Source organism: Marmota marmota, unplaced genomic scaffold (assembly GCF_001458135.2).
Source record: "Marmota marmota marmota unplaced genomic scaffold, marMar, whole genome shotgun sequence".
Classification (NCBI taxonomy): domain Eukaryota; kingdom Metazoa; phylum Chordata; class Mammalia; order Rodentia; family Sciuridae; genus Marmota; species Marmota marmota.
In genome coordinates, this window is record NW_026000242.1 from 15,635,091 (window position 1) to 15,661,510 (window position 26,420).

The 26,420-nt window shown below is 37.0% G+C and overlaps 1 protein-coding gene across 1 annotated transcript in view; it reads right to left on the bottom strand.

Annotated features, from left to right (window-relative positions):
• The window catches only part of Cul5 (cullin 5), an 83,824-nt gene extending 71,622 nt beyond the window's left edge, over positions 1–12,202 (bottom strand). Inside the window, exon 1 of the mRNA XM_048795616.1 lies at positions 11,721–12,202. Coding sequence (XP_048651573.1) covers positions 11,721–11,744 — 24 coding nt within the window. The 5' untranslated portion in view covers positions 11,745–12,202. The remainder of the gene's footprint in view (positions 1–11,720) is intronic.
• Between the last annotated feature and the right edge of the window lie 14,218 nt (positions 12,203–26,420).

Genomic DNA, 26,420 nt, shown 5'->3' on the forward strand with positions numbered 1-26,420 from the left:
TTTTTAAAAAAAAAAAAAAAAAAAAGCAAAAGAAAAACAACTTAATTTTAAAAGTGGATAAAAACTTAAACAGACCTTCACAAATGATATATAAATGGTGAATAAACATAATAAAAGGTACCCATCATTATTAATTATCAGGGGAATACACATTAAAACCACAATGAAATATCACTATTCACCACCTAAAAGCTAAAATAGAAAAGAATGGTAATACCAAATATTGGATTCTAACCAAAAGACACTTAAGTTGATATCTTCGTTCTAAGTAGTAAAAAAAAAAATGGAAACAACCTAAATGTCCGTCAATGGTAAAACTGATAAACTGTGGAAGACTCACAACAATGGAATACTACATAGCAATAAAAATTAGCATAAAGATGAATCTCACAATGTAGAACAAGGAAGTCAGAATGCACACTATGTTCATGAAAAGATAAACATATCTACTGGGATTAGAAGTCAGATGTGATTATCTTAAGCAGTTTGCAAGTTAGAAACTGGAAGAGTACAAGAGAAGAGCAGTTTTTCAGCATATTGTTAATATTTCTAGATCAGGATGCTGATTATGCGGTTGTTTTTACTTTATTAAAATGTATCTAATGCCACACTTAGGATTTGTGTGCATTTCTGTATGTAGACCATACTTTAATAAAATTTACTTTTAAAACTGTCATGCTAATATTATTCACTAATTCTTGAGTTTTTAGTGTTTATTTAATAAGTAAATCTATTTTTTCAACCATAAAAGAATTACGAGCTTTAGGAATTTATAGTTAACTTGACACCTGTAAATGTTAAGAATGTTATATTAGCCTCTCAACTTCCACCCTTCCATCCTTCCTTCTTGAATATTTAATTCAGTCTAAAAACCAGGATTCTAGCTGTGAAAGAAGTTATATATGTGGAAAAGGATGATAGAATAAACCTTGTGGTGTTGGAATGGAATTGGAGGGATTGGGGTAAACTAACATTTTTTTTTTTTTTATAACAGAGACAAAAAAATAAGTATAGGGGTGTGCTTGTGTGTATATATATGCATATGTGCTTCACCGTCTGTGTCCTAGCTCAGCCACTGAGGGCCTGGAAGGAGCAACACTACAATAGCAATGAGCATACTGAGAAAACATACCTGGGTTTTAGGATACCACACTCACAAAAAGGACTCCTCAGAGAAAATGCTAATTCCAAGGTTGGGACAGAGATGATTCTGGAACACTCTTTTTGTGCCAGAAAGTAAGAAAGCAGTCAATCAATCTAAGCAAAATAAGCAACAATAACAGATTTTAATGCATTAAATAAGATATTTCTTTAAATTGGGAGAGGGATAGCCAGTGGCTATTAATGAATTTATAGGTGACTTCTCTATATTTAACTCATAGAAAAGTCACCTATAAATTCACTAAATAAAAAACTGAAAGGGAGTTGAACAAAAAACTACTGAGATAGTTCACAAGAGCAATACATGATGAAACAATAAACTTAAGGCACTGAAATAGGAAGATGCAGATATAAGATATTCACAAAGCAACTTTATAATAGAACTATGGCTTAGCTACTTGCCAGCTGTGTAAACTTAAAGCAAATTACTTAAACTCTGTACTTCAATTACATCTACTTAAAATGGATTTAATAAAGTATCTACCTGAAAGGACTGTTGGAAGAATTTTATATGTGAAATCTTCAGAGAAGTGTCTAAAGGTTGGCTATCAATATTACATTAGTCCTCCAACTATAACTACTACTTCTACAATAATATAATTTGCTGTTAATTGTGAAAGAGAGAAAGAACTTTGAAAATGACTCAACATATTAAGGCTGAGGCTTTCAAATGACAATACTTCCTCCCTCCACTCAATATAATTCACAGTACAAATGATACTAAACTTAAAATAATAGGCCATAAGCCCAAAAGTTTTAAGAAAATTATATAAAAGACAACCCCACATACAACATTTTTTCCTCACTTTTTCTATGGTGGTGATGGGTTATCCTAAACATGGGCTTTTCCTTCCTCTTAAATTATATAAAATGGCTCTCAGATTTCTTACTCGAATGAACAAGTAGCAGAATCACTGACCAAACAAGAAATGCCAGGGAAAGAATACATGGAATTGGATGGTTTAGAAAAGGTGATGAATGCAGTTTGGGACCTGTCATAGTTTAAGCAGATACTGAGGTTGTAACTCTGATCTTCATTTCTTTTTCTCTGTATTCTCCTGCTTTTGTTTTAAATAAGTTTATTTATTACTAAGTTACTTTTTACTTAATGACTTCCTCTCAAGGCTGAGGAAAAAATATCCGCATAAAGTTTTTCACAAGTAATTAGGAGAAATAGGATGAAAACAATATTTAATTAAAAAAGGGGAAAAAAGTGAACAAAGGTTGAGTTCCCCTTCCCTGACTTAATAAATATAAAGAAATAAAGATCTCTTAATATAACTTGGTTGCCCAGACCCAAACAAAATACATTCAGCTTTATCTGAAAAGTCTCTAATGGAAGAAATCAGTTATAAAACTGATTGCCAGTACAGTCCTAGACTCTTAGCCTGTAGCCATGATAGTGTTTCAAAGAAAAGCAACCATACATTAGAAAGTAGACTGCAGAAGAATATGACAGTTTAATTTTTTAAAAATGTGTTCAAGGTGGGCGAAGGTGTTATAGGCCAGAAATTAAAGATACCAAATAGTTCTTTTAGAATATTATCACTTTAAAAATCTTCACATATCCCATTGAAATTCAAAAGTGCTTTTATAAGCACTTACTTTACAACAAAATAATTCAAATATTTACATACTGGTTTGCCCTGAAATATCCAGAAATCCCTAAATAACATATAAGACAAAACATGCCCCTCTGAATTATAAGATCAATATTACTACAATATTTTATGATGTCATATTGTATTTAAAAGAACACAAAGAATGTAATTATTGTTATATATTTCTTTTTCTTTTTAATATTCTTTAGTTGTTGACGAACCTTTATTTTACTTATTTATATGTAGTGCTGAGAATCAAACCCAGTGCCTCACACATGCTAGGCAAGCACTGTTCCCTGAGCTGCAATGCCAGCCCACTGTTATATATTTCTTGCTATATCTTCGTCAATGTTAACAAAAGTACAAGAAAAGTTAGGGTGAAAGGACAAGTTGAAGGGAAGATCAAAACCGAAACAAAACAAACAAAAAACACCTCACAGCATCCACACAACTGAAAGCAATTTGTTTTTTTCACTATGCTCTTGCCCAGAATATACTGAACACAATACAAGCTTAGTGGTTTTTTTTTTTTTTTAATCTGTTTTTTGTTTCTTTCAGGGAGTCATGAAGGTATTTATTATGGATTATATCCAGGATGGCATTCTAATAACTCCCAAAACAAATTCAAGTTGCATGTTTTAGATCTTTCATGTATATTATAAAGTTAGTTGGCTATTTGAATGTGCAGGTTCCCACTAATGTTCTCAGTTACATGATTTTAAATCACATTTGCCAATCCCCATCTAAAAAAAGAACCACAAAACTCAGTATATATTTGAATGCTGGATATTCTTAGTATTTTCTAGCCACACTAGCCTTTTAAAATACCTTCAAATACGCTAAACTCATTAGTGCATTTCAAGACTTTTGCCTTAGAATGCAGATCATTCAGGTTTCAGTTCCAATGTCACCTCAGAGAGGTCTTCCCAAACCACCCTGTGTTTCTCTCTATACATCCAGAGCCAACTTTTTGAGCTGGTAAAAGAAACATTTTGATTGGCTATGAGACTGAAATTTTAATTCAGATTACTAGGACTAAGGTGTTTTGTTCTGTTTTGTTTGTAAATGTTCAATGTCACTATTTTATTTTTGTGTTTCTGCAATACTGGGGATTGAACCCAGAACCTCAAGCATACAAGGCAAGTGTTTTATCACCAAGCTACACCCCCTGGCCCAAGAGAACTTTTTTTCTTTTTTAACTTTTAAAAACGTTTTTAGTTATAAATGGACATAATATCTTTATTTTGTTTCTTTATTTTTATGTGGTGTTGAGGATTGAACCCAGTGCCTCACACATGCTAGGCAAGCACTCTGCCACTGAGCCACAACCCCAGCTCCCAAAAGGACTTTTTAAAAAGACCAGAAAGCTATAAAAATCTCACTGAAATGCCATCAATCAGCAAGAAAGGAAAACCAACAGAGTTAAAAAGCAGAATTTGAGGAAAAAACAAAAATTATTTTCTGCCACTTGTAAACAAGTAAAATAGTAGCCCCCTCTTCTGAACACACACACACACACACACACACACTCTCTCTCTCTCTCTCTCTCTCTCAGAGAGAGAGAGAGTTGTAGTTGACACAATAACTTTATTTTATTTATTTATTCATATGTGGTGCTGAGGATCGAACCCAGGGCCTCACACATGCTAGGCGAGCGCTCTACCACTGAGCCACAACCCCAGCCCTGAACACTCTTAATATAGTGTTTTCATCATAGCCTTCATTACTGGCAAAAACTAAGCAGTGTATTATTTCTGTAGTGTTAGCATTTTCCCTCCAAAGACTAAGGACCCTGTCTGTCATATTCATTACTGTATCAGACACTCAGCATAATATCCTGCCAAGTAGTTATTCAGACATTTATGGAATGAACAAACCCCAGTTACACAGATCAATTACCCTTGACATTATTTGTATGTACTGTTCATCTATGTTTTAACCTGAGTTGTACCCTGCTATGTTTGCAGAGCGTATCTGGCACCTATTTATTCTACCTACTATACCAAAGGCAAGAGCCAGATGGCTTTTAGTGACACTAACTAGGTTCATCAGAGCCTTAAAGCAAAATATCTAATAAGAAAAACCTGACTATTTTTCCACACTTCTAAACTAGATTGATAATTGGTGGGATTTTTTTGGAAGAGGTATAAACCTAAAGCTACTTCCATCAATTGCAAGTCAAGTGGTTACCTTGTAAAGATTATGAGTCTGTATCTACAACATACACCAAAGAGTGGGACCAAACAAACAAAACCTGCCAGGCATTATAGAAAATGGGCACTTACGGTTTAGGGTAAANTTTTTTTTTTTTTTTTTGGTGGGGTGGGGTACTGGGAATTGAACCCGGGGGGCACTTTACACTGAGCTACATCCCCAGCTCTCTTTATTCTTTATGCTAAGACTGGGTCTTGCTACACTGCTGACGTTGCCCTCAAACTTATGATCCTCCTGACTCAGTCTCCCAGGTCACTTCGTGATCACAGGCATGACTAGTGTGTTCTTGATACTTTCTAGTATTCTAAAATCTCCCTCTTTAAATCCATTGATAAATGACTGATCGCTCAAAGTTTAAATGTCACTTCCTTTTAGTAGCTTTAATTAACATACATCACCTCTAGCTTATCAAAACTGAGTAAACATTTGTTTTCACAAAGCACAAAAGGTTTTCCCATTTATAATTATCACAGTTTATTACTGATTTAGTCCACCATTCCCATTCCCATTCTTACATATCCCTAAATTCGTTTCCCTCTAGGCTGTGTCATAGGCATTCACATTTCTAGGCAGGACACTGAAATGAGGAAAAGCATCCCAAAGGCTCAACGCCCCTCTTTGATGACCATTTCAAAATAGCAATTCTTAACAATCTAGCAAAAAATTGACAAGCTAAGTTAATTAGCCTTTCTTTTATGTTCAACTAGACACATTAAAAAGCATAATCTAGCTATGGCTGGGTATGGTGCACACCTGTAATCCCAGCTACTTGGGAAGGTGAGTCAGGAGGATGGTAAGTCTGAAACTAGCCTGGTCAATACAGCAAGACCCTATCTCAAAATAAATTTTTTTAAAAAGGGTTGAGGCTGTATTTCTGAGGTAGAACACTCCTGGGTTCAATCCCCAGTTATGTATCTTAACCACATTCACTGAAAACATTCATTCAAATCTTGGTATCACATCCATATTCCCTGCCAAACGCGATCCTGACTCAGTAAATTGCACTTGCTATTCCCTAAATACAGAACTCCTCTCCTAAACATGTATGGTTGCTCCCATGCTTCATAAAGGTCCTGCCTCAAATATCATCCACCTCCTCAGAGGTCTTCCTTGATCATTTTGTCAAAAATAACACCTTCATTCTCTATTCTTTACTGTTTTCCTTCAAAGTATTTATCACAATATGACTTATACTACATATTTATTTGCTTATGTTTATTGTTTCTTTTCCCCACAAAAATGTAAGTTACGCAAGGGCAGGAGTGAATCTGCCTGGTTCACCATCATGTAGTTAGAATTAGAAAAATGTCAATTTCTTGTTCAATTATTAAATTTATTTCCTGTAGAGTTAATGACTCATTATGGTTTTTTTTTTTTTTTTTTTTGCTTCAACAGCAGAACTTTATTTTCTCACAGTTCTGGAAGCTGAAAATCTGAGACCAAGGTGTGGGAGGCTTGGCTCTTCTGAGGTCTCTCTGTTTGACAGGCAGATGGGTGGCTGTGTTCTCCCTGTGTCCTCATGTGGGCTTCTAGGCACTTCTGTGTCCTGGTATGCTCTTATAAAGACATTGACTCACTATGGTTTTAACGAACATATCTTTAGTACAAATACTCCTCATCCACAGCTATCCCACAAATGAGATTTTGAGTGCACATAAGTAAAATTTTGTGTGTAAGAGCCAAAATAGGTTGAAAGTTTGACAATCTCTCTGCTCACATATTTTCCAAATATTCCCCATTATCTATGGAAATTTATTTCAAACCCACTTACTTATGTAGCATCAAAGGCCCTTCACTATCTGACTCTGACTTTCTTTTTACTTTTCTATCCTGCTGTTTACCTATTTTTTGTGCTACTATGCTCCAATTCTAAGGAGCACCTACCATACAGGATGCAACAAGTCCTGCTTATACTGCAGCCAAACTGACCTAGTCTCTATTCTTACCAAATTTTCTTCTAACCACCACGTACAGAAAAAGTACTCATTCTTCAAAATCCACCTCCAATGCTTTCTCCACAAAACTTACCTTGATCATCCCCTGAGAAATTACTACTTCAATCTGAGGGACCACACAGCAGGTGGTACTACACCTGAAATTCTTCCTTATAGTAAAATCATTAGTACCATTCAATCTTCTTTAGTATACGACAAATTCCCAAAGAGCATGGACATTGCTATATGTATAGCTCTGTATTCTTCCTGGTGTCCTGCATATAGGTATCTAATAAAATTATTTAATAACGAATAAATTCTGTAGACACTTTGAATCACTGCTATTTCCAATTTTTTTCTTCTCAAAGGATAAAATTTTTCACTGAGAAAAATTGTGCTTCACATTTCACTTTCAAATTTGGATCCTCTCGTGAATTGATTGTATACCACTCACCTCATCAGTTTGTCTCTCTACATCTAATTAGGAGAAAGGTAGAGTTAGTTATAGGAAAAAAGACAATCTCTAAAATGCTAGTGAGTCAACAAGTAACCATCAAGGTAGCAGTGTGTCAGTGAGACAGATAATTAAGGAGAAGACACAACTGGAAAGAGCTCAAAGAATTTGAACCATCAATGGTATCTAAGCAGGAAAGTGATATGGTCAGAACTGTGTTTTGGTCTAGAGCTCAGATCAGCTCTAAGAGATAAAAATAGTGGAATCATGAGAGTTAAGACTGTCCCAGAAAAAAAGTACCCAGATAGGAAAGGGCTAAAGATTAAATTCTGAGAAATAATTATGTTGGGGGGAAGAGAGGGAGGTCAGTGAAAAACACAAGTGATTTGAGAGACAGTGGACCAAGCAGAGTATTCTCTCTCTCTCTCTCTCTCTCTCTCTCTCTCTCACACACACACGCACACACACACACACACACACACACACGAAAGAAAAAAAAAAGAAAAGAAAGGAAAAAAAAAAGACAAAAGAAAAGCAGAGGAAGTGAGCAATAAAATCATAAGATAGAATGAACATTATCAAAGAAGAATCTCTTGGCAATCATAAGGTTGCTGGCACACTGAAGACTTGGCAGCTTCAACATAATTGGGTGGGGGAAATTAAGGAAAAAGGTGAAGAATAATAAAGGCAGCAAATGGGGGCTGCTTTTTCAAGAATTGTGACAGTGAATAAAGAGAAAGAGCAAAAGTTTGAGACAGAAGCAGAACACACATTATATTTATATAAAGAAATACGTGAACTTTTCTTATTGGCATAGAAGTGGGGGAAAAATTGGGGGAACATGCCATCAAGTTCAGGGGGTAAAACTAGGACCAAGCTAGGACAGAGGGAAAGCAGCAATTTAGGAGGTGGCATGGAAAAACAGCAGTATATAGGGAACACTAAAAAAATTTGTGGTATTGACCAACGTAATTAAGGACATTCCCAATAGCTACATAAAGTAATGGGCAAGAATTAAGAAAAGTAAGGATCAGAAGAAGAAAAAAAAGAGGTTTGAAAGATTGCTTTTTGAAGTAGGATAATTAACTAGACATGAAGAAAATGAGCACTGAGGGCCCAGATAACTGCAAAAGAAAAGGAACAATTATGTTAGAATTAGACACAAGTAATCTAAAACACAAGGTAAAACTATCAGATTACTATAAATGTTCTATAAAACAACGAAAGAAAAAAACAAGATAAAGTAGCAATATGGAAAAGGTTTTGTAAATATAAGCCTCTGAGCAGTTGATAATTGTATGTCAAAATGTACTACACAAATCTTTGTATAACCAAAAGAATTCTCAGATTCAGCAACAGTCCATTTGCTTTAAAAAGAATAAAATTATTTTAATCAACTTCCAATATTAAAAAATTTGGTGTTTTTTATTGCACTGGGCTCTAACAAGTTTCACGTCAAGAAAGTTCTGAATATTATCTTTCAAAACATTAGCTATTCCTTTAACTTCTTCTGTCACCCACAAACTCAATAAACTTGATTTCATCAAAGTTACTGGTAAATAACTAAAGAATATATACTTTCAGTAGGACACTAAAGTACTCCCTTTAGGGTTGATGACTGTTTATTATTCATCGTTTTCCAGGTAAAGTTGTTTAAATTATAATCAACTCTTATTTAGCTCACATATCTCTATTTTGACCACTAGACATGATCAATTTGTCAAATGTGCCATGGTGAAATCTAATTGCACAATGTCAACAGCATCTCACTAATAAACCAGTCAACTAATCCTGTCAAAAAAGGAAATGAAGGCTGGGGATATGGCTCAGTTGGTAGAGTGCATGATTTTGCATGCACAGGCCCTGGGTTCAATCCCCAAAAAAAAAAAAAAAAAAAAAAATGGAAATGAGGCTAATTTGGTCACTCCGAAGTCAGCCCTGTCTCTATTCAAGGTACCTACAGCCTTGCATTTAAATGATGCTACAAATTATGTTCTAGACGTGGTAGGTTCTCACTATATTTCTTCCAGAAGATAAACTTCCATTTTCCCACTCTATAATTACTACTTTTTAATGTAGGAGTATGAGGCAATCCTCCCACTTCCCAATAACATGAAGAAAAAAAAAGTTTTCTGGCCAACTTGAATACATAAACTTTTGTTAATAGATAACAGAACCAAATGTCTATTTGTAAAGCCACTATATAACATAAGTTATACATATTTAAAATCACATGCTATATAATATTCATTTAGAAATGCTGCTTTTTCCCATAGTTAACATTTCATAAAATAATTTTATTGAAATTTTTCCAAAGTATTTTTTGGCATCTGTCTTCAAGTTTACTAATATAATGGAGTCACTCATTTTCAATGCATTATCGCCTTCCTTTTATTTATGAAAGTTATTTAAACATTGTTTAAGTTAAAGCACTTAAAAAAAAAAGGCACTAGCAGAGATTTATTTAAGAAACTCAGGTTTACACATGAGAAGGAAAAGAGAGAGTAAGGGCTATCTTGAAAGTAAGATGCTCCTAATTTCCTCGTGATCTTTTTACCCTAACCCTAAGTGTCCTTTTACCCTAAACCGTAAGTGCCCATTTTCTATAATGCCTGGCAGGTTTTGTTTGTTTGGTCCCACTCTTTGGTGTATGTTGTAGATACAGACTCATAATCTTTACAAGGTAACCACTTGACTTGCAATTGATGGAAGTAGCTTTAGGTTTATACCTCTTCCAAAAAAATCCTTTGTGAGGCTTTGTACAGAGAGTAGCAACTTGCTATTTTCTATAGAGAATTTAGAGGGTGGGAGAGGAGACTTTGCTTCATATCCAAGTAATCAATGAGTCAAAAACTCACAAAGAATAAGGAACCAAATCATTTCTTAAAACTATTTCTAGTAACAAAAAATACTGCCCACATAAAACATGGATACACTAATTTCAAAAGTTAAATTTTCTTTCTGAACTAATACATTAAAACTTTCCTATATTGTTACAAAAGAAAGAGTAGAATGAGTTAATTCCTATGGATTAGTTTTCTCAAAGAAACAGGAACATTAGTCCTAGTAATTTACTGTATTGTATACTAATTAAGTGCCAGGCACAGTTACAAGAACTTTACATTAATTCACTTAATTATAGTGCTTGCTCAAAACAGGTGTTATTGCTCATTTCATTTTGCTGATGAGGAAACGTGGGCACAAGAAATTAGGAAACTTGTCACACAGCTCTTAAGTGGCAGAAATTCAGAGTCTAGTTCTAGGCCCTTGTAAAAGGTGATATATTTCTCTTAGTAAAATTTGATTATTTTATAAGACTTCAATTAGGCAGCTAATTTAGTGGCTTAAAAAAGATATGAAAATGAGGTTTCAGTACACTTTAATATATTTTCTTATTTGTTTTAATTAGTTATACATGATAATAGAATGCACTTTGCGCTTTAATATATTTTCTATTCTATTATTTTTAATAACCATTCACCCTGCCTGAGGGGATAATGATGGCTCTGAGAGAGAGGTAATCACTACTCCCATTTCAGACAGTACTGTTAAAGCAAAAGATACTAAAGAGCAGAATAGTTCATGTCTTCCTCATTCTCCTCCAAACTTTTAAACTTATAATGGAGAATCTGTCCCTCTGGGCCTATATCTCTTTTGCGATAAAAAACTTGAAATGTTTTATTTGATAAGAACTTTCCTAAACGATGGATATAATATCAGCACTTATTCACTGTCATTTGGTAGTGTCCTCTAACGGGGGTGAAGGTTGGGGAACAGCCTCTTAAGGAAAAGAAAGGGGATAGGAAGTCAAAGAATGAGAGAATAGGAAGGAAGGTGTAGCATGCAGAAAAGGGAGGAGGAGGATGGAGTGGGAGGCACTGCTGTCTGACTCGCATTGCGTGCAGACAGTATGAGAACAGAAATTGAGGAGCTGTGGTACAGTCATTGAAACCTGTTAGGCAGAATTTTCTTGGATTTCCCTTTTATGCGTCCTAGACTCTTGCTTCAGAATGAACAGAACCTAAGAGGAATAATGGCCCAATGGTCGGGGCACAGCGATTATTCATCTCTCGTTCCCAGCCAGAGCTGGTCCCTAGAAAACACTGCTCCCCGCCAGCCCTCGGCAGGGCTTCTCACACACCCGTCAGCCAGAGAGAGGGGAGGGACCACCAAAGCCTCTCGACCCCAAGGCCAGGGAACGGCGTCCCGGTCCTCGGCGCAGCCACCGCGGCTTCCCTTCCAGCAGACAACCCCGGAGCACTGCCGCATTTCGCCACTGAACTTGAACCAAGCCGTTCTCGAAGAGCTGAACCCGGAGGCTATGGAGTAAAAAGCAAGCTGGAGTAAGGGTCTTACCTTTAACAGATTAGACGTCGCCATGTTCCTTCAACTTAGACTCTCGCGAGACGAGGCGAGAATTCGTGGCGCTCCGGGCCAGGCCACAACAGGAGGCCGGAGTTCCCACCAGGGCCCACGGGCCCAGTGGCCCGTACCCGGGGTGTTCAGGGCGCTCGGGCGGCGTGCCGGCAGCGTTGACCTCGTCCTAGGCACCGGAGCTTCCTCGCTTTTTTCCCCTACATGGTCACTGGAGCTTCCCCACACGAAAGAGCTCATGCAAAAGCTCAGAGAGACAGGAGCAACGAATGGTGAGACGGTAACAGGAGCCGACCTGACTTCGAGGAAGAAGCATCGACTCTAACGGACTCCCCCACTCCTTCGGATTAGCCTTTGTGGTTGCACCCACAGCGGCCACCGGCAACGAATTTAACTCGGCTTAGGCCCTGCAGCTCAGGTTCCGTGGCCGCATCACGTGATGCGGCGGACGGGGGCGCGCTCGGGAGCGAGCATGGGAGCCTAGAAGCCTACTGAGTCCGGAGGGCGGGGGCGCGCCCTCTGCTGGCGAGACTGGAAGTTCCCCTCACCCTCACCCCTTGCCCGTAGTAGCTTGCCGCTCACCCCAGACCTGGGGACTTCGGGTTAGAGGAGATGAGATACATTATCATGCAGGGATCATGACAGCTGTATTAAATAACTGGCTCAGAGAAGGAACCCGTAAATGTCTGTTGAATGAGTGAATGCACAAACGTGTTAACTATTGACATTTCTGATCAGGAGTGACTGGTACTTAAATATTCTATTAAAGCTTAAGTGGTCAGGGCTGGGGCTGTAGCTGAGTGGTAGAGCACTTGCCTAGCATGTGTAAGGCATTGGGTTTGATCCTCAGCACCCACATAATAAGTAAATAAAGATATTGTGTCCATTAACAACTAAAAATATATTTTAAAAAAGATTAGGGGATGAGTATTAATTGGATTCCTTGAAGGAACACTAGCCTAGAATATCCTAAATCATAGCCCGCTAATTTTATCCCTTCAAACTACAAATCACTGGCCTAAGGAAGGGAACATTATTTATACCGAGTTTACAGGATACCTGGTATTGTATTATGCAAGTTTTAAAACAGTATTTGTTCACACCCTCATAATATGTAGAAGTAAATAAGCTCTGGAGTAAAGCAAAACAAAGAGGTAAGGCTACCTAAGGACTCCAATTCTTTATGTGGTAGGTGCTGGAAATACAGGATTAAATAAAACAGAAAACCTCTGCCTTCTTGGAATTTATGAAGGGAACCAAATATTAAGCATAGTTACTCAAATACATTTGACCCTCCAAATCCGTGAGTTCCATGTATGTGAATTCAAACAACCACAGGTGAAAAATAATTGGGAAAAAATGTTATGTGTAACTGACTTTTTTATCCCTTATCATTATTGGCTAAACAATACAGTAAAACAATTATTTACATAGTACTTACATTATTAACATGTATTATAATAATGTAGAGATGATTTAAACTATACAGGAGTATGTGTGTATATTATATGCAAATACTACACCATCTTATATAAGACATGGGCATACAAGGATTTTGGTATCCTTGCAATCCCCTGTGGACTGGGAGAGTTAGCTAAATTACTTATAGTGTTGGAGTACTAAATGTTACAAGGGAAAAATATACTGTGCACTTGAGACATGGTAGAAAGAAGAACTAATATCTTAATCTTCATTCATACAAGCCACACATTCCTTATGAATGGACCCTTATGAATGAATCTTAATGACTACTTTTGAAAACTCCATTCCAACATCCCACTGTCTAGCCAAAAGAGTTGTCTGGTAACACCACCACTACAACTCTTTAACATCAATGAGTTCATTCCATTGTCATATATCACTTCCTTGTCATGTATCACCTCCTCCTGTTTTTGTTTTGTTTCTCATCTAATTTAGACTCAATGATCCATTATTATAAAAATATATGTGTGTGTGTGTGTGTGTGTGTGTGTATATATATATATGTTTACATTTTTTTCCAATGCTGAGGATTGAACCCTGCAGCACTCTACTAATGATATACATTCCCAACACTTTGTTTTTTTAAATTATGAGACGGGACCTAAGTTGCCCAGGCTGGCCTTGAACTTGAGATTCTCCTGCCTCACCCTACTAAATCACTGGGATTACAGGTATATGCCATCATGCCTGGCTAAAAAAGTCTAAATATTTGAGATATTTAAATATTTACTTTTAAAATAGAGAACACAAGCATATGGCACAAAATTCTAAAGATGCTAAAAGCAATGCAATCAAAAGTAGGCCTTCTTCTGTTTTCTGGGTTTCTGTTTTTTTTTTTTTTTTAACAGTATTGTGATAGAGATTAGGGTTATTCTGATTTATGCATTTGTCAGAATTCAGCCAATGTATCCTTAATATGGATACATTTCATTCAAAAGAAAATATGGTAAACACAATTTGAAATTCAGTTAATCATGTCCATTATCTAGAATGTAGGGGTTAAGTGAAGTTATATTTACAATTTATTTTGCAGTGTATCAAAAACTAAGGTAGATTGATGGTTGAGTAGAAAGATTAATAAAGCAAATATAGTTCATGACAAAGTCTGGGTGGCAAATACTAGTGTTCCCTATGGGTAATTCTTTCAGCTTGTCTATATGTTTGAAATATTTTATGATTAAACATTGGGGGAATTAAGAAATAAATAAGCCTCCCTTTCTCCATAACCTCCAGCATCTATTCTTCCTTCTTGGAGACAACCACAGATACTATGAACCCCTAGGATGTTCTGTACTTATATAAGCATTCCTATATACATTCTTTTTATTCTCCCCCCACCAAATGATGGCATACTACTTATACTTTGTAACATCCTTTCTTTTTTTAAGAAAATATATTTTTAGTTGTAATTGGACACAATATCTTTATTTTTATGTGGTGCTGCCGATCGAACCCAGTGCTTCACACATGCGAGGCGGGCACTCTACCAGTGAGCTACAGCCCCAGCCCTCACATCCTTTCTTTTCACTCAGCAGTATGATATAAATTAATGAAAAACATTTTTGTGCTTTTTTTTCACTTACAGAAAGTCAAACAATTATTGATCTAATGCATGCATTGTGTCCAGGATGTTTAGGATTATTACTTCCAAAATACGCTCTTGAAATCCATTTGATGAACAATAGTTATAAAGTTAAAGTTTTTATTTCTGAGGCCATAAACATTAAAAATATTTGCACTTATCAAGAGAGTATGCAAAGTTTAATCAGTAAACTATGTATTTATGAGAAAATTGGTAAAAACCTAGATGAGGCACCAAGAGTTCACAGGATTTTGGAGAACAAGGAGCAAAACAGACCCAAGAGTTGGAGGAAGATGTATATCAGAGCCTCCTGAGCCTCTCAGTACCACAGGGAGAAAGAGTCCACCTTAAAAGACTGAACCACTGTCTATTATCAGAAAGACCTATAGGGGTGAACCCTAAATCTAACCTAACTGGAATTTTACAGTATACTTATATCAATTTCTATTTTTTAAAAATTGTTCTAATTAGTTATACATGGCAGTAGAATGCATTTTGACATGTTGTACTTAAATGGATCACAACACATTCCTCTGTACATAGTGGAGAGTCACATCAATAGTGTAATCATATACATATATAGGACAAATGTCCATCTTATTCCACTGTCCTTCCTACCCCTACACCCCTCCCTTCCCTCCCTCCCCTCTGCCCAATCCAAAGTTCCTTCATTCTTCCCTACCTGCTCCCATTATGGATCAGCATACACTTATCAGAGAAAACACTCAGCCTTTGGTTTTCTGGGTTTGACTTATTTCACTTAGCATGATATTCTCCAGCTCCATCCATTTACCTGCAAATACTGTAATTTCATTCTTCTTTAAGGCTGAGTAATATTTTGTTGTGTATATATACCACCTTTTATGTATCCATTCATCTACTGAAGGGCATCTAGGTTGCTTCCACAGTTTAGCTATTGTGAATTGTGCTGCTATAAACATTGATGTGGCTGCGTCACTATAGTACGTTGATTTTTAAGTCCTTTGGATATAGACCAAGGAGTGGGATAGCTGGGTCAAATGGTGGTTTCATTCCAAGTTTTCTAAGGATTGACCATACTGCTTTCCAGATTGGTTGCCCCAATTTGCAGTCCCACCAGCAATATAAGAGTATGACTTTTCTCCCATATGCTCACAAACACTTATTGTTGCTTGTATTCTTTTGGGGGGAGGGGGTTACCAGGGATTCAACTCAGGGTCACTCAACCACTGAGCCACATCCCTAGCCATATTTTATTAGAGACAGGGTCTCACTGAGTTGCTTAGCGCCTCGCTAAATTGCTGAAGCTGGCTTTGAACTCTGGATCCTCCTGCCTTCACCTCCTGAGCTGCTGCTTTTATTCTTAATAACTGTTATTCTGAACTGGAGTGAGATGAAATCCTAGAGTAGTTTTGCTTTGCATTTCTCTAATTGCTAGAGATGATGAACGGTTTTTCATATATTTGCCGATCAATTATATTTCTTCTTCTGTGATGTGTCTGTTCAATTCCTTAGCCCATTTATTGATGGGGTTATTTGTTTTTTTTGGTGTTAAGTTTTTTTGAGTTCTTTATATATCCTGGAGATTAGTGCTCTATCTGAGATGAGTGTGGTAAAGATTTTCTCCCAAACTGTAGGTTCTCTCTTCACATTGTTGATTGTTTCCTTTGCTGAGAAGAAGCTTTTTAGTTTGAAACCATCCTATCTATTGATTCTTGATTTTTTAAATATTTACTTTTTAGTTTTAGGTGGACACATGTCTTTATTTTTTATTTTTATGTGGTGTTGAGGATCGAACCCAGTGCACCGCACATGCCAGGCAAGCGTGCTACCACTTGAGCCACATCCCCAGCCCCTGATTCTTGATTTTACTTCTTACACTTTAGGAGTCTTGTAAAGAAGTTTGGTCCTAAGCCAACATGATGAAGATTTGAGCCTATTTTTTCTTCTACTAGTTGTAGGGGCTCTGTTCTAGTATCTAAGTCTTTGATCCACTCTGAGTTGATTTTTTAAAATATATTTATTTTTTTAGTTGTAGTTGAACACAATACCTTTTTTATGTGGTGCTGAGGATTGAACCCAGGGCCTCGCATGTGCTAGGAAAGTGCTCTACCACTGAGCCACAACCCTAGCTCTTGAGCTGATTTTTGTGCAGGGTGAGAGAGACAGGGTTGTAATTTTATTGTGCTATATGTGGATTTCCAGTTTTCCCAGCACCATTTGTTGAATAGGCTATCTTTTCTAAAGAAAAGATAGAATGTATTTTTTGGCACCTTTGTCTATTATGAGATAAATATATTTATGTGGGTTTGCCTCTGTGTCTTCTGTTCTGTACCATTGGTCTATATGTCTATTTTGGTGCCAATACCATGTTGTTTTTGTTACTATAGCTTTGTAATACAGTTTAAGGTCTGGTATTGTGATGCCTCCTGCTTCACTCTTCTTGCTAAGGATTGCTTTGGCTATTCTGGGTCTCTTATTTTCCCAAATGAGTTTCATGATTGCTTTTTCTAGTTCTATGAAGAATGTCATTGGGATTCTAATAGGAGTTGCGTTAAATTTGTACAACAGTTTTGGTAGTATAACCATTTTGACAATATTAATTCTGCCTATCCAAGAGCATGGGAGATCTTTCTGTCTTCTTCAATTCTTTTTTTAGTGTTCTGTAGTTTTCGTTGTAGAGGTCAATTTCTATTCTTACTGCTCAATCAGATCCTTCCTTACTATGCCATGGAGTACTATGCATTGCCTGTGCTGAGGGGTATATTACTTGTGTTTCTTGGAAGAGTGCATCTTAGCAGTAAGTGCCTTCTCCATATTGCCTACATGACAATCATCTGCACCTTAAGTCTTTGCTCAGGCCATTGGGACTACTCTATTTGGATGACTGTCTCATGGCTCCAAACACTTTTAAGCTCCACCATCACCTCTAGAAAGTAGAATCCACTACAGATGAGGGTCCTGCCAGTCCAATTTATACTTATTACATAATCATTTCTTACAAATGTGTTCAACACCTAAACTCTTTTCTCCTCTGTCATACACTTAGTAATAAAATCACAAACTTGAGTTAACCCTTGTTTCTTCTCTATGCCTATACCCAAGTAGCTATACATTGCTAGAGAAAAGCCTCAAACAAAGTTGAGTGGGTTCTCAGTAAATGATAAACTCAGAACTTGTGTGGGCACTTAACACTATCCATACAATCCTGCCATGTTTTTCTCTGGTGAGCTTGCTATTTCACTTCATTCCCTAGTATACATACTTTGTTTAGTAACCTCTTATATACATAATTACATAGTGAAATGCTCAGAATATGATATGTGAAAATCATATGTAAAATGTGAAATCCTATTTACATTATGATTCCAACGTTGCAAAAAACAAAACAAAACAACTTCCTGGTCTGAATAGGGAGAAACTTGAAAAAATATTAAAAATGTTAGCAATGTGTTATTGTTTGGATATGAGATGTCCCCCAAAAGCTCTTATGTTAATGACAGTGGTAAAATTACTAGGATTATGGGAGCTATAACCTAATCATAAATTAATCCACTTCATGCATTAGTAATTTGAAAGGACTGCTGTACTGGATGGTAGCTGTAGTCAGGTGAGGTGTGGCTGGAGAAGGTGGGTCACTGGGGGCATGCCCTTTGGGAATATAACTTGTCCCTCTGGCTCTTGCTTCTTTCTCCTTGTTTCTTGGCTACTGTGAGGTGAGCAGCTTTCCTCCATCCAGTCCTTCTGCCATAATACTTTGCCTCATCTTGGACCCAGAGCAATGGAGTCAGCCAACCAAGGACTGGATGTGTGATCTGAAAATAAACTTTTCCACCTCTGAATTGTTCTAGTCAGATATTTTAGCCACAATGATGAAAACCTAAACTAAATCACAATGGTAGAAAGTGGGATAATTTTTACTTTTTATTTATTTAGAAAATGTAAGTCCCCTATAATCTAATCTCTTCTATCTTGTAAAATATCTACTGTTAACTGGTTGCCTGTTTTTTCTCCTTTGTTTTCTGTGTATACTCGAAAGGATATATAAAGGAGTTTCTCAAATGTGGTCACGACATCACTTCATCAAAATAAACTAGGATGCTTTTTATAAAAGCAGATTTCCAAACTCCATCCTCTGAAGATTGTGATTTCATAGATCAGGAGTTAGGTTCAAATCTGCCTTTTTCAAAAGCATCTTAGGCAGTACTAATAGCCAAGAACCCCTTGTATAGTGCTTAAGAGTATGTGCTTTAAAATCAATCATGACCCTCCACTTAGGAGTTGAGACCTTGGGTGCATTACTTAACATTATTGAGTCTTAGTGTCCTCATCTGTATAATTAGGATAAAAGTAGCATCTATGGCATAGAGTTATTGTAAGAATTAAATATGACAATATATGTAAAGCATAATAGAGCTAACATGTATAATGCCTATTATATGTCAGTCATGGTTCTATGCACTTTATGTAAATTAATACATTTGATGCTATGTTTTAGCCTCTCCTTGTCCAGACTATTATTTGAACTTCACATGTAAGAAAAGTCAGAAGTACTGTTAGAAATGATCCAGTAGAAGGGTCTGGGAATGTAGTTCAGTGGTAGGGTGCTTGCTTAGCATGCAAGAGTCCCTGGATTCAATCCCCAGAAACACTCTCCCCCACCATCAAAGAGCCAGCAGAAAGAAAAAAAAGATTTTGCAGATATATAAGGGTGGGGAAATTTGCTAGGACCCTGTCCTTGATATAGAAAGAGGATGGTATTTAGTGTACAAGTGAAAAGAGATTCATATTTACTAGAACCACTGAGTCACACAAAATAGTAAGGATGGACACAAGACAGTAGATGGGCTATTGGAAGTGAATATTTCTCTCTCTCTCTCTCTCTCTCTCTCTCTCTCTCTCTGTCCCCTCTCTACCCTTCCTTCTCTCCCTCCTCCTCTCCCTCCATAGATACTGTAAAGCTTTTATTTATAGAATTTAATGTTAAGATGGGTTTGGTGGCATATGCCTGTAATCCAGCATCTTGGGAAGCTGAGTCAGGAGGATTGTGAGTTCAAAGCCAGCCTCAGCAACTTAGTGAGACCCTGTCTCAAAAAAAAAAAAAAAAAAAGTGAGAACCAAAACAAACAAACAAACAAACAAACAACAACAACAACAACAAAAAAAAAACCCACCACTCCAAACAGGCTGGGGATGTGGCTCCATGGTTAAGCACCTCTGGTTCAATCCCTAATTACCCCCTCCCCTTCCAAAAAAAAATAAGGTCAAAGTTTTAACATAAAGACTGCATGCATGGTTCCAACTTATCTTTGTTGAAACTAGTGATTGCATTTCACCTGCTTCTGGAGTTTTAATAGGTTCTAGGTTTGAAAGAATTTCTTTCTTGACATCAGTCCCATCTCCATATATATTTCCTCTCTGCCTGAGCCAGACTGGCTTATTGTCAAGCCCTTGAACCTCAGGTGCTGCTTCATTTTCTCTCTTGACTTGGTATAATATCCTGATTTTTTCATTTGGTAGCTCTTGTTGAGCTTGTTCACTGGGCTTCAGAAAAATCCAGTCTCAACAGAATAGGAGGACTCTTGACTACCTTCTTGTCTGTAGATTTGGGTTTGATCTTGCTTTTGAACTTATAGTTCACATGGCTGAATCTCAGTGAGAAAGAATTAAAATGCAGGAATACCACCTCACCTGGCACAGTTCTGTGTGTAGAAAGCAGACAAGGTGCATCAAAAGTTTTTTTTTTTTTTTTTTTTTTGTGCTGGGAATGGAACCCAGGGCCTCATGCATACCAGGCAGGACCTCTACCACCGAGCTCCATCCCCAGCACAAAAGTTCTTTGATTGAAGATCAAAGATAATGAGGATGTTGCAAGGTTTAAGAACAAAGGGAAAAAGGAGAAAATAGTAAATTGTTATCTACAATTGTGGGAGAGTAAAGGGACTGGAGAAATGTATTGTGATTCTTGTGCTGTTCTAAGTGCCAACTTGAGCCTAGCTGTTCCAAATTATAATTGAGACCATTCGACATAGATAAGAAAACTAAGATTCAGTAGTTTAATAATATTTCTAAGATCTTACAACTTGTAAGTGGTAGGACCTATTTAATTCTGAAGTCATATCCAGCCACCCAAGTGCAGGCACCAGATATGTATAGAATAGGATGTACTTAACAAGGTTGAGGTTTTGTTGAGGGAAAAAGATGAAGGTAGTTGAGCATATATACAAGGGGAGTCAGGATGATGACTCACCATCAGAGTTAAGCTGAATTAGGAGAGTGAAGAACTATAAAAAGATGCTAGGATCAAAGTACTTTATATGCAGGTAAGGATCTAAGGATTGTTGGAGTCATGAAACAAAAAGGACAGGGTGGGAAATATAGATGGGTAAAATGGAGCATAGGCTGTTAATTGGTGGCAGCCATTGGTAATGACTAAGGGCTAAGCCATGATCAAGGAAGAGAATAGTTGAGGTAGGGTAAAGAACAGAAACTTGGAAATGAGGAGATCAGGGAACTGAGAAGCTAGGCATTTCATGTTCCTTTGGTGTAGAGTCATACTTCTTGACCTGCTTCTGATTTCAACAGAAGTTTTAGTGAGTATTCTATATTAGTGCAGTCTCCTTAGCTTCCCACTTAAAAAGGGAACCTCTCCTTTCTGCCTTCCCCTTAGAGTCTTCTCCAAAGCCCAGGAGGCTTTGAGGTTCATAGGCAAGTACAGCAAAACAACAAGAAGAAAATGTTTCAGGGAACATCCCTCAAGCAGTAGGGTGAAAAAACAGTGAGTAAGGGCCCTAGTCTTTAGTCTTTGATAGATAATATTGTGAGGCACTCAAATGATTCCCAAAGGTCTCAGTGTACTCATGTCCCCTTTGTCCATGGCATGACCCTGATGGTACTCCATTACAGAGACCTTTTCTCCTTCCCTATCTTACTCTCCTTCCTTACTGCTTCCTGGATTATCTTCCAAATAAGCCACTGGTACCCCAAATCCTTGTCTCAAACTCTGCTTTCAAGAGAAACCTTACTATATAACAAGCATGTTAATACTCCTCTACACAGATATTGAAATCACTAACAATTATATCAGAAATAGTGTTGGAATAAAATGATAATGGAGTCAGGACCTACCTAAATTCATTAAATAATAAGGACATGTGATCTAGAGAGTTAGTATGTGTCTGCAACTAGGAGGGTTAACAGATGGTTATTCCATTAACAAAGACTCAAGATGAATGTTTTTAGTGAAGCAGGGAGGATGATGTGGAAATGGCAGTGGGAGCAAAGACACATGAACTCCAGACCCAGTGCTACATAGGCCATCGTGTGTGTGTGTGTGTGTGTGTGTGTGTGAGAGAGAGAGAGAGAGAGAGAGAGAGAGAGAGAACAGAGACTTTAGGGGGAAACAAATTTTACTTACAACAAGAAAGTAAAACGATGTTAATAAGAGTTAACAAAGATAGAGTATTTACTACCTGTCCAGAGGCACAGAAATTATGAAAACATAGATGAAGTCAGAAGGGAGAATGTGCTTAGGTGAACCTGAATGAAGGTGTCCTAAGGGTAATCTAGTCTTCTTTGGAGACTGATACAACAAGGATAAGGACATAATGAGTTTTGCCTAACATTGGAAAAGTAGATAGGGGTGTGTGTGTGTGTGTGTGTGTGTGTGAGAGTTGTAGCAGGGAGGGTTGCTCATCTCACAAGAAAAGAACTGAGTTTTCTACAATGAAAACTATGCTAAAGAAAGAAATCAAAGAAGACCTTAGAAGATGGAAAGATCTACCTTGCTCTTGGATAGGCAGAAATAATATCGTCAAAATGACCCATACTACCAAAAGCACGATACTAATTTAATGCAATTCCAATCAAAATCCCAATGGCATTCCTCATAGAACTAGAAAAAGCAGTCATGAAATTCATCTGGAAAAATAAGAGACCCAGAATAGATAAATCAATCCTCAGCAAGAAGAGTGAAGCAGGTGGCATCACTATACCAGAACTTAAACTATACTACAGACCAATAGTAACAAAAACATCATGGTATTGGCACCAAAATAGACTTGTAGATCAATGGTACAGAATAGAGGACACAAGAGACTAACCTACATAATTATAGTTATCTTATATTAGACAAAGGTGCCAAAAACATACATTGGAGAAAAGATAACCTCATCAACAAATGGTGCTGGGAAAACTGGAAATCCATATGCAACAAAATTAAATTAAACCCCTATCTCTCACCATGCATAAAACTCAAAGTGGATTAAGGACCTAGGAATGAAACCAGAGACACTATGCTAATAGAAGCAAAAGTAGACCTCAATCTCCATCATGTGGAATTAGGCCCTGACTTCCTTATAAAGAATCCTATAGCTCAAGAATTAAAATCAAATATCAACAAATGGGATGGTTTCAAACTCAAAAGCTTCTTCTCAGCAAAAGAAACAATCAGTGAGGTGAATAGAGAGCCTACATTTGGGGAGCAAATTTTTACCACACGCACATCAGATAGCACTAATCTCTACAATATACAAAGAACTCAAAAATCTTAACACCAAAACAACAAATAATCCAATCAATAAATGGGCCAAGGAATTGAACAGACACTTCTCAGAAGATGATATACAATGAAACAACAAATATATGAAAAAATGTTCAACATCTCTAGCAATTAGAGAAATGCAAATCAAAACTAAGATTTCATCTCACTACAGTCAGAATGGCAGCTATTAAAAATACAAACAATAAATGTTGGCGAGGATGTGGGGGGAAATGCACACTCATACATTGCTAATGGGACTACAAATTGGTGCAGCCAATTTGTAGTATGGAGATTCCTTAGAAAATTGGGAATGGAACCACCATTTGACCCAGCTATCCCACTCCTTGGTCTATACCCAAAGGACTTAAAAACAGCATACTACAGGAACACTGCCACATCAATGTTCATAGCAGCATAATTCACAATAGCTAAACTGTGGAAGCAACCCAGATGCCCTTCAGTAGATTAATGGATAAAGAAAATGTGGTATATATACACGGTGGAATATTACTCAGCAATAAAAGAGAATAAAATCATGGCATTTTGCAGGTAAATGGATGGAGTTGGAGAATATAATGCCAAGGAAAATTAGCCAATCCCAAAAATATAAATGCCGAATGTTTTCTCTGATATAAGGATGTTGATTCGTGATGGGTTGGGCAGAGAGCATTGGAAGAGTAGATGAACAATAGATAGGGCATAGGGATAGGAGGGGAAGGGAGGAGGCATGGGTGTAGGAAAGATGGTGGAATGAGATGGACATCACCACCCTAAGTACATGTATGAAGACACAAATGGTGTAACTCTACTTTGTGTACCACAAGAGATATGAAAAAATTGAACTCTATATGAGTAATATGAATTGTACTGCATTCTGCTGTCATATATAACAAATTAGAATAAATAAAAATTTAAAAAAACCACTGAGTTCTAGGGTCCCCTCTTCTTTGCTGCAGCCCAAAGTGTGAAAGCTGGAAAAGGCGCTCTTTTTTAAACAATTTTTATATATTTTATTGGTGCATTATAGTTGTACATAATGGTGGGATTTGTGTGACATATTCATATATTCACACAATGTAACAATAGAATTTGATCAATATCATTCCCCAATATTTCCCCTTTCTGGGAAGGATACTATTACTCCAAAATTCACAGGTTTCTTGGATTTCTCCTGATCCTCGATAGATGAGGAAACCCAGTGAGAGCATATTCTTGTTTGGAATCTGTGGAACAAATTTTAAGGACTAGCTTAGGGTTAGGCTTCTCAAAGTAACCGTTGAATAGTCATCCATTCTTTAAAGGTTCCTCATTAACAACTGTTAACCAATGCCCAAAGCTGATGCTTCAATTACATTTTCTAGACAAGGATGAATTTAATAATGTAGACCTTATAATATTCTGTTTATATAACAGGAAACAACCCCCAAATGCTGAAAAGTGGCACAAGTACCTAAAGATTGAAAATATTACAAAACAACATCTTCATACACCAACATTATCAATTCTTGAAAAACCAGTTATTAGGTGTATAATTTTTAAAACAAACATTTTAAACAACCTATTGGGTTGGATTGACCACCTTGCACCTATGAACCTCCTTGTTGTCCAATTATCTTCCACAATAGTGTGGTCAACTGACAGAACTGAGACTAGATACAGGCTTTTTTTATATAATTTTAATATTTATTTTTTAGTTTTCGGCAGACATAACATCTTTGTTTGTATGTGGTGCCGAGGATCAAACGCGGGCCGCACACATGCCAGACCGCTTGAGCCACATCCCCAGCCCTAGATATGGGCTTTCTTAATTATGACTGAATGCTCATCTCGTTTGAAGGATGGTTTCAGAGAAAAACATCAAAGAAAACAGAAGCACAAAGGCTCTGGGCATGATTCTCTTCTCCTGCCAGGCAGAACTGTCTCTTTCAGACCTGATTCTTCTGATCTCCTCTGTGACTTCTTCACCAAAGACAGACTCTGGTTCCTCTCTGTCCTTTGTCCACAACTGTGGACCTCCCCTGCCTTACTCTCAAGATGTACCCTAATTCTCTTCCCATGGGAGAGGAGTGGTTAAACTTGAGATGGTTCTAGGTTGTCTGATATTTCTTTTGGACGTCTTTGTTTATCCTTTGACCTATTTGCTTCAGTGCCTAAATCAGGCTTACCCCTCGTCCTTTCCTGGTACAGTAAATAAATTATCAAGCAGCTAGAACTTCTCCACAGAAAGAGGAGGCAAGGCACAGATTTTAAGGCCATGTTCTTTACCCTTTCCACATCCTCCAGTGGCCATTCATGGGTTTGCAGCAGCTGAGATGAAGGATGTTTAAACTCTCAATTTCTCCCTCATTGATGTAACAAGTCCAGCAGCAGGAGCTGCCTTGTGAGGTCATGTTGACTTGGTCTAAAGGGAATTTCAGACAGATTCACACACACACACACACAAACACACATACACACACCACTTCTAATACTTGTTTCATTATCCATAATTGCACAAATAATTATTCAATTTTCCCATACCAGAGAAAAACAAACAACATTAACTTGTCTAATTAGCACTAAGTAAACACACACACACACACTCACACACACACACACAAATTGGCATCTGTTGATCAATTACAACACTATTCATGCTATCATTTGGAGACTTTGTCTAATTAGAATTTTCTTTTTAAATTCTATAATAATTTTATGCAAGCTACTATCATTTAAAAGCTTTATCTAATTTTCAAATTCAGTTCAGACGATTTACAAGGATGGACTATATGAAAATAATATTTTAGTAATAGGATTTAGAGATTTACTTTCTAAATGAAACTCAATTTCTCCATTGAATTAAATCTGAAGTAAATTCTATGAGGTCTTTTTACTGTGCCAAAGCTATCCAGTAGTTATAGTACAAAGAATGTATCCTGTGTTTTTTGCTTAGTAAACTATTTATTACTTATAAAATTAAAACTTTCCCAGGCTTCACAAGTGTAGGCAATGAGGTCACATCGACGTTAATAGCTAAATGTTCCCACTTCTTGCGAGCTTCCACTTTGGCTCCCTCACTTTTTATATTGGTTTGTTAATCTCTAGAACCTGCTTCAAT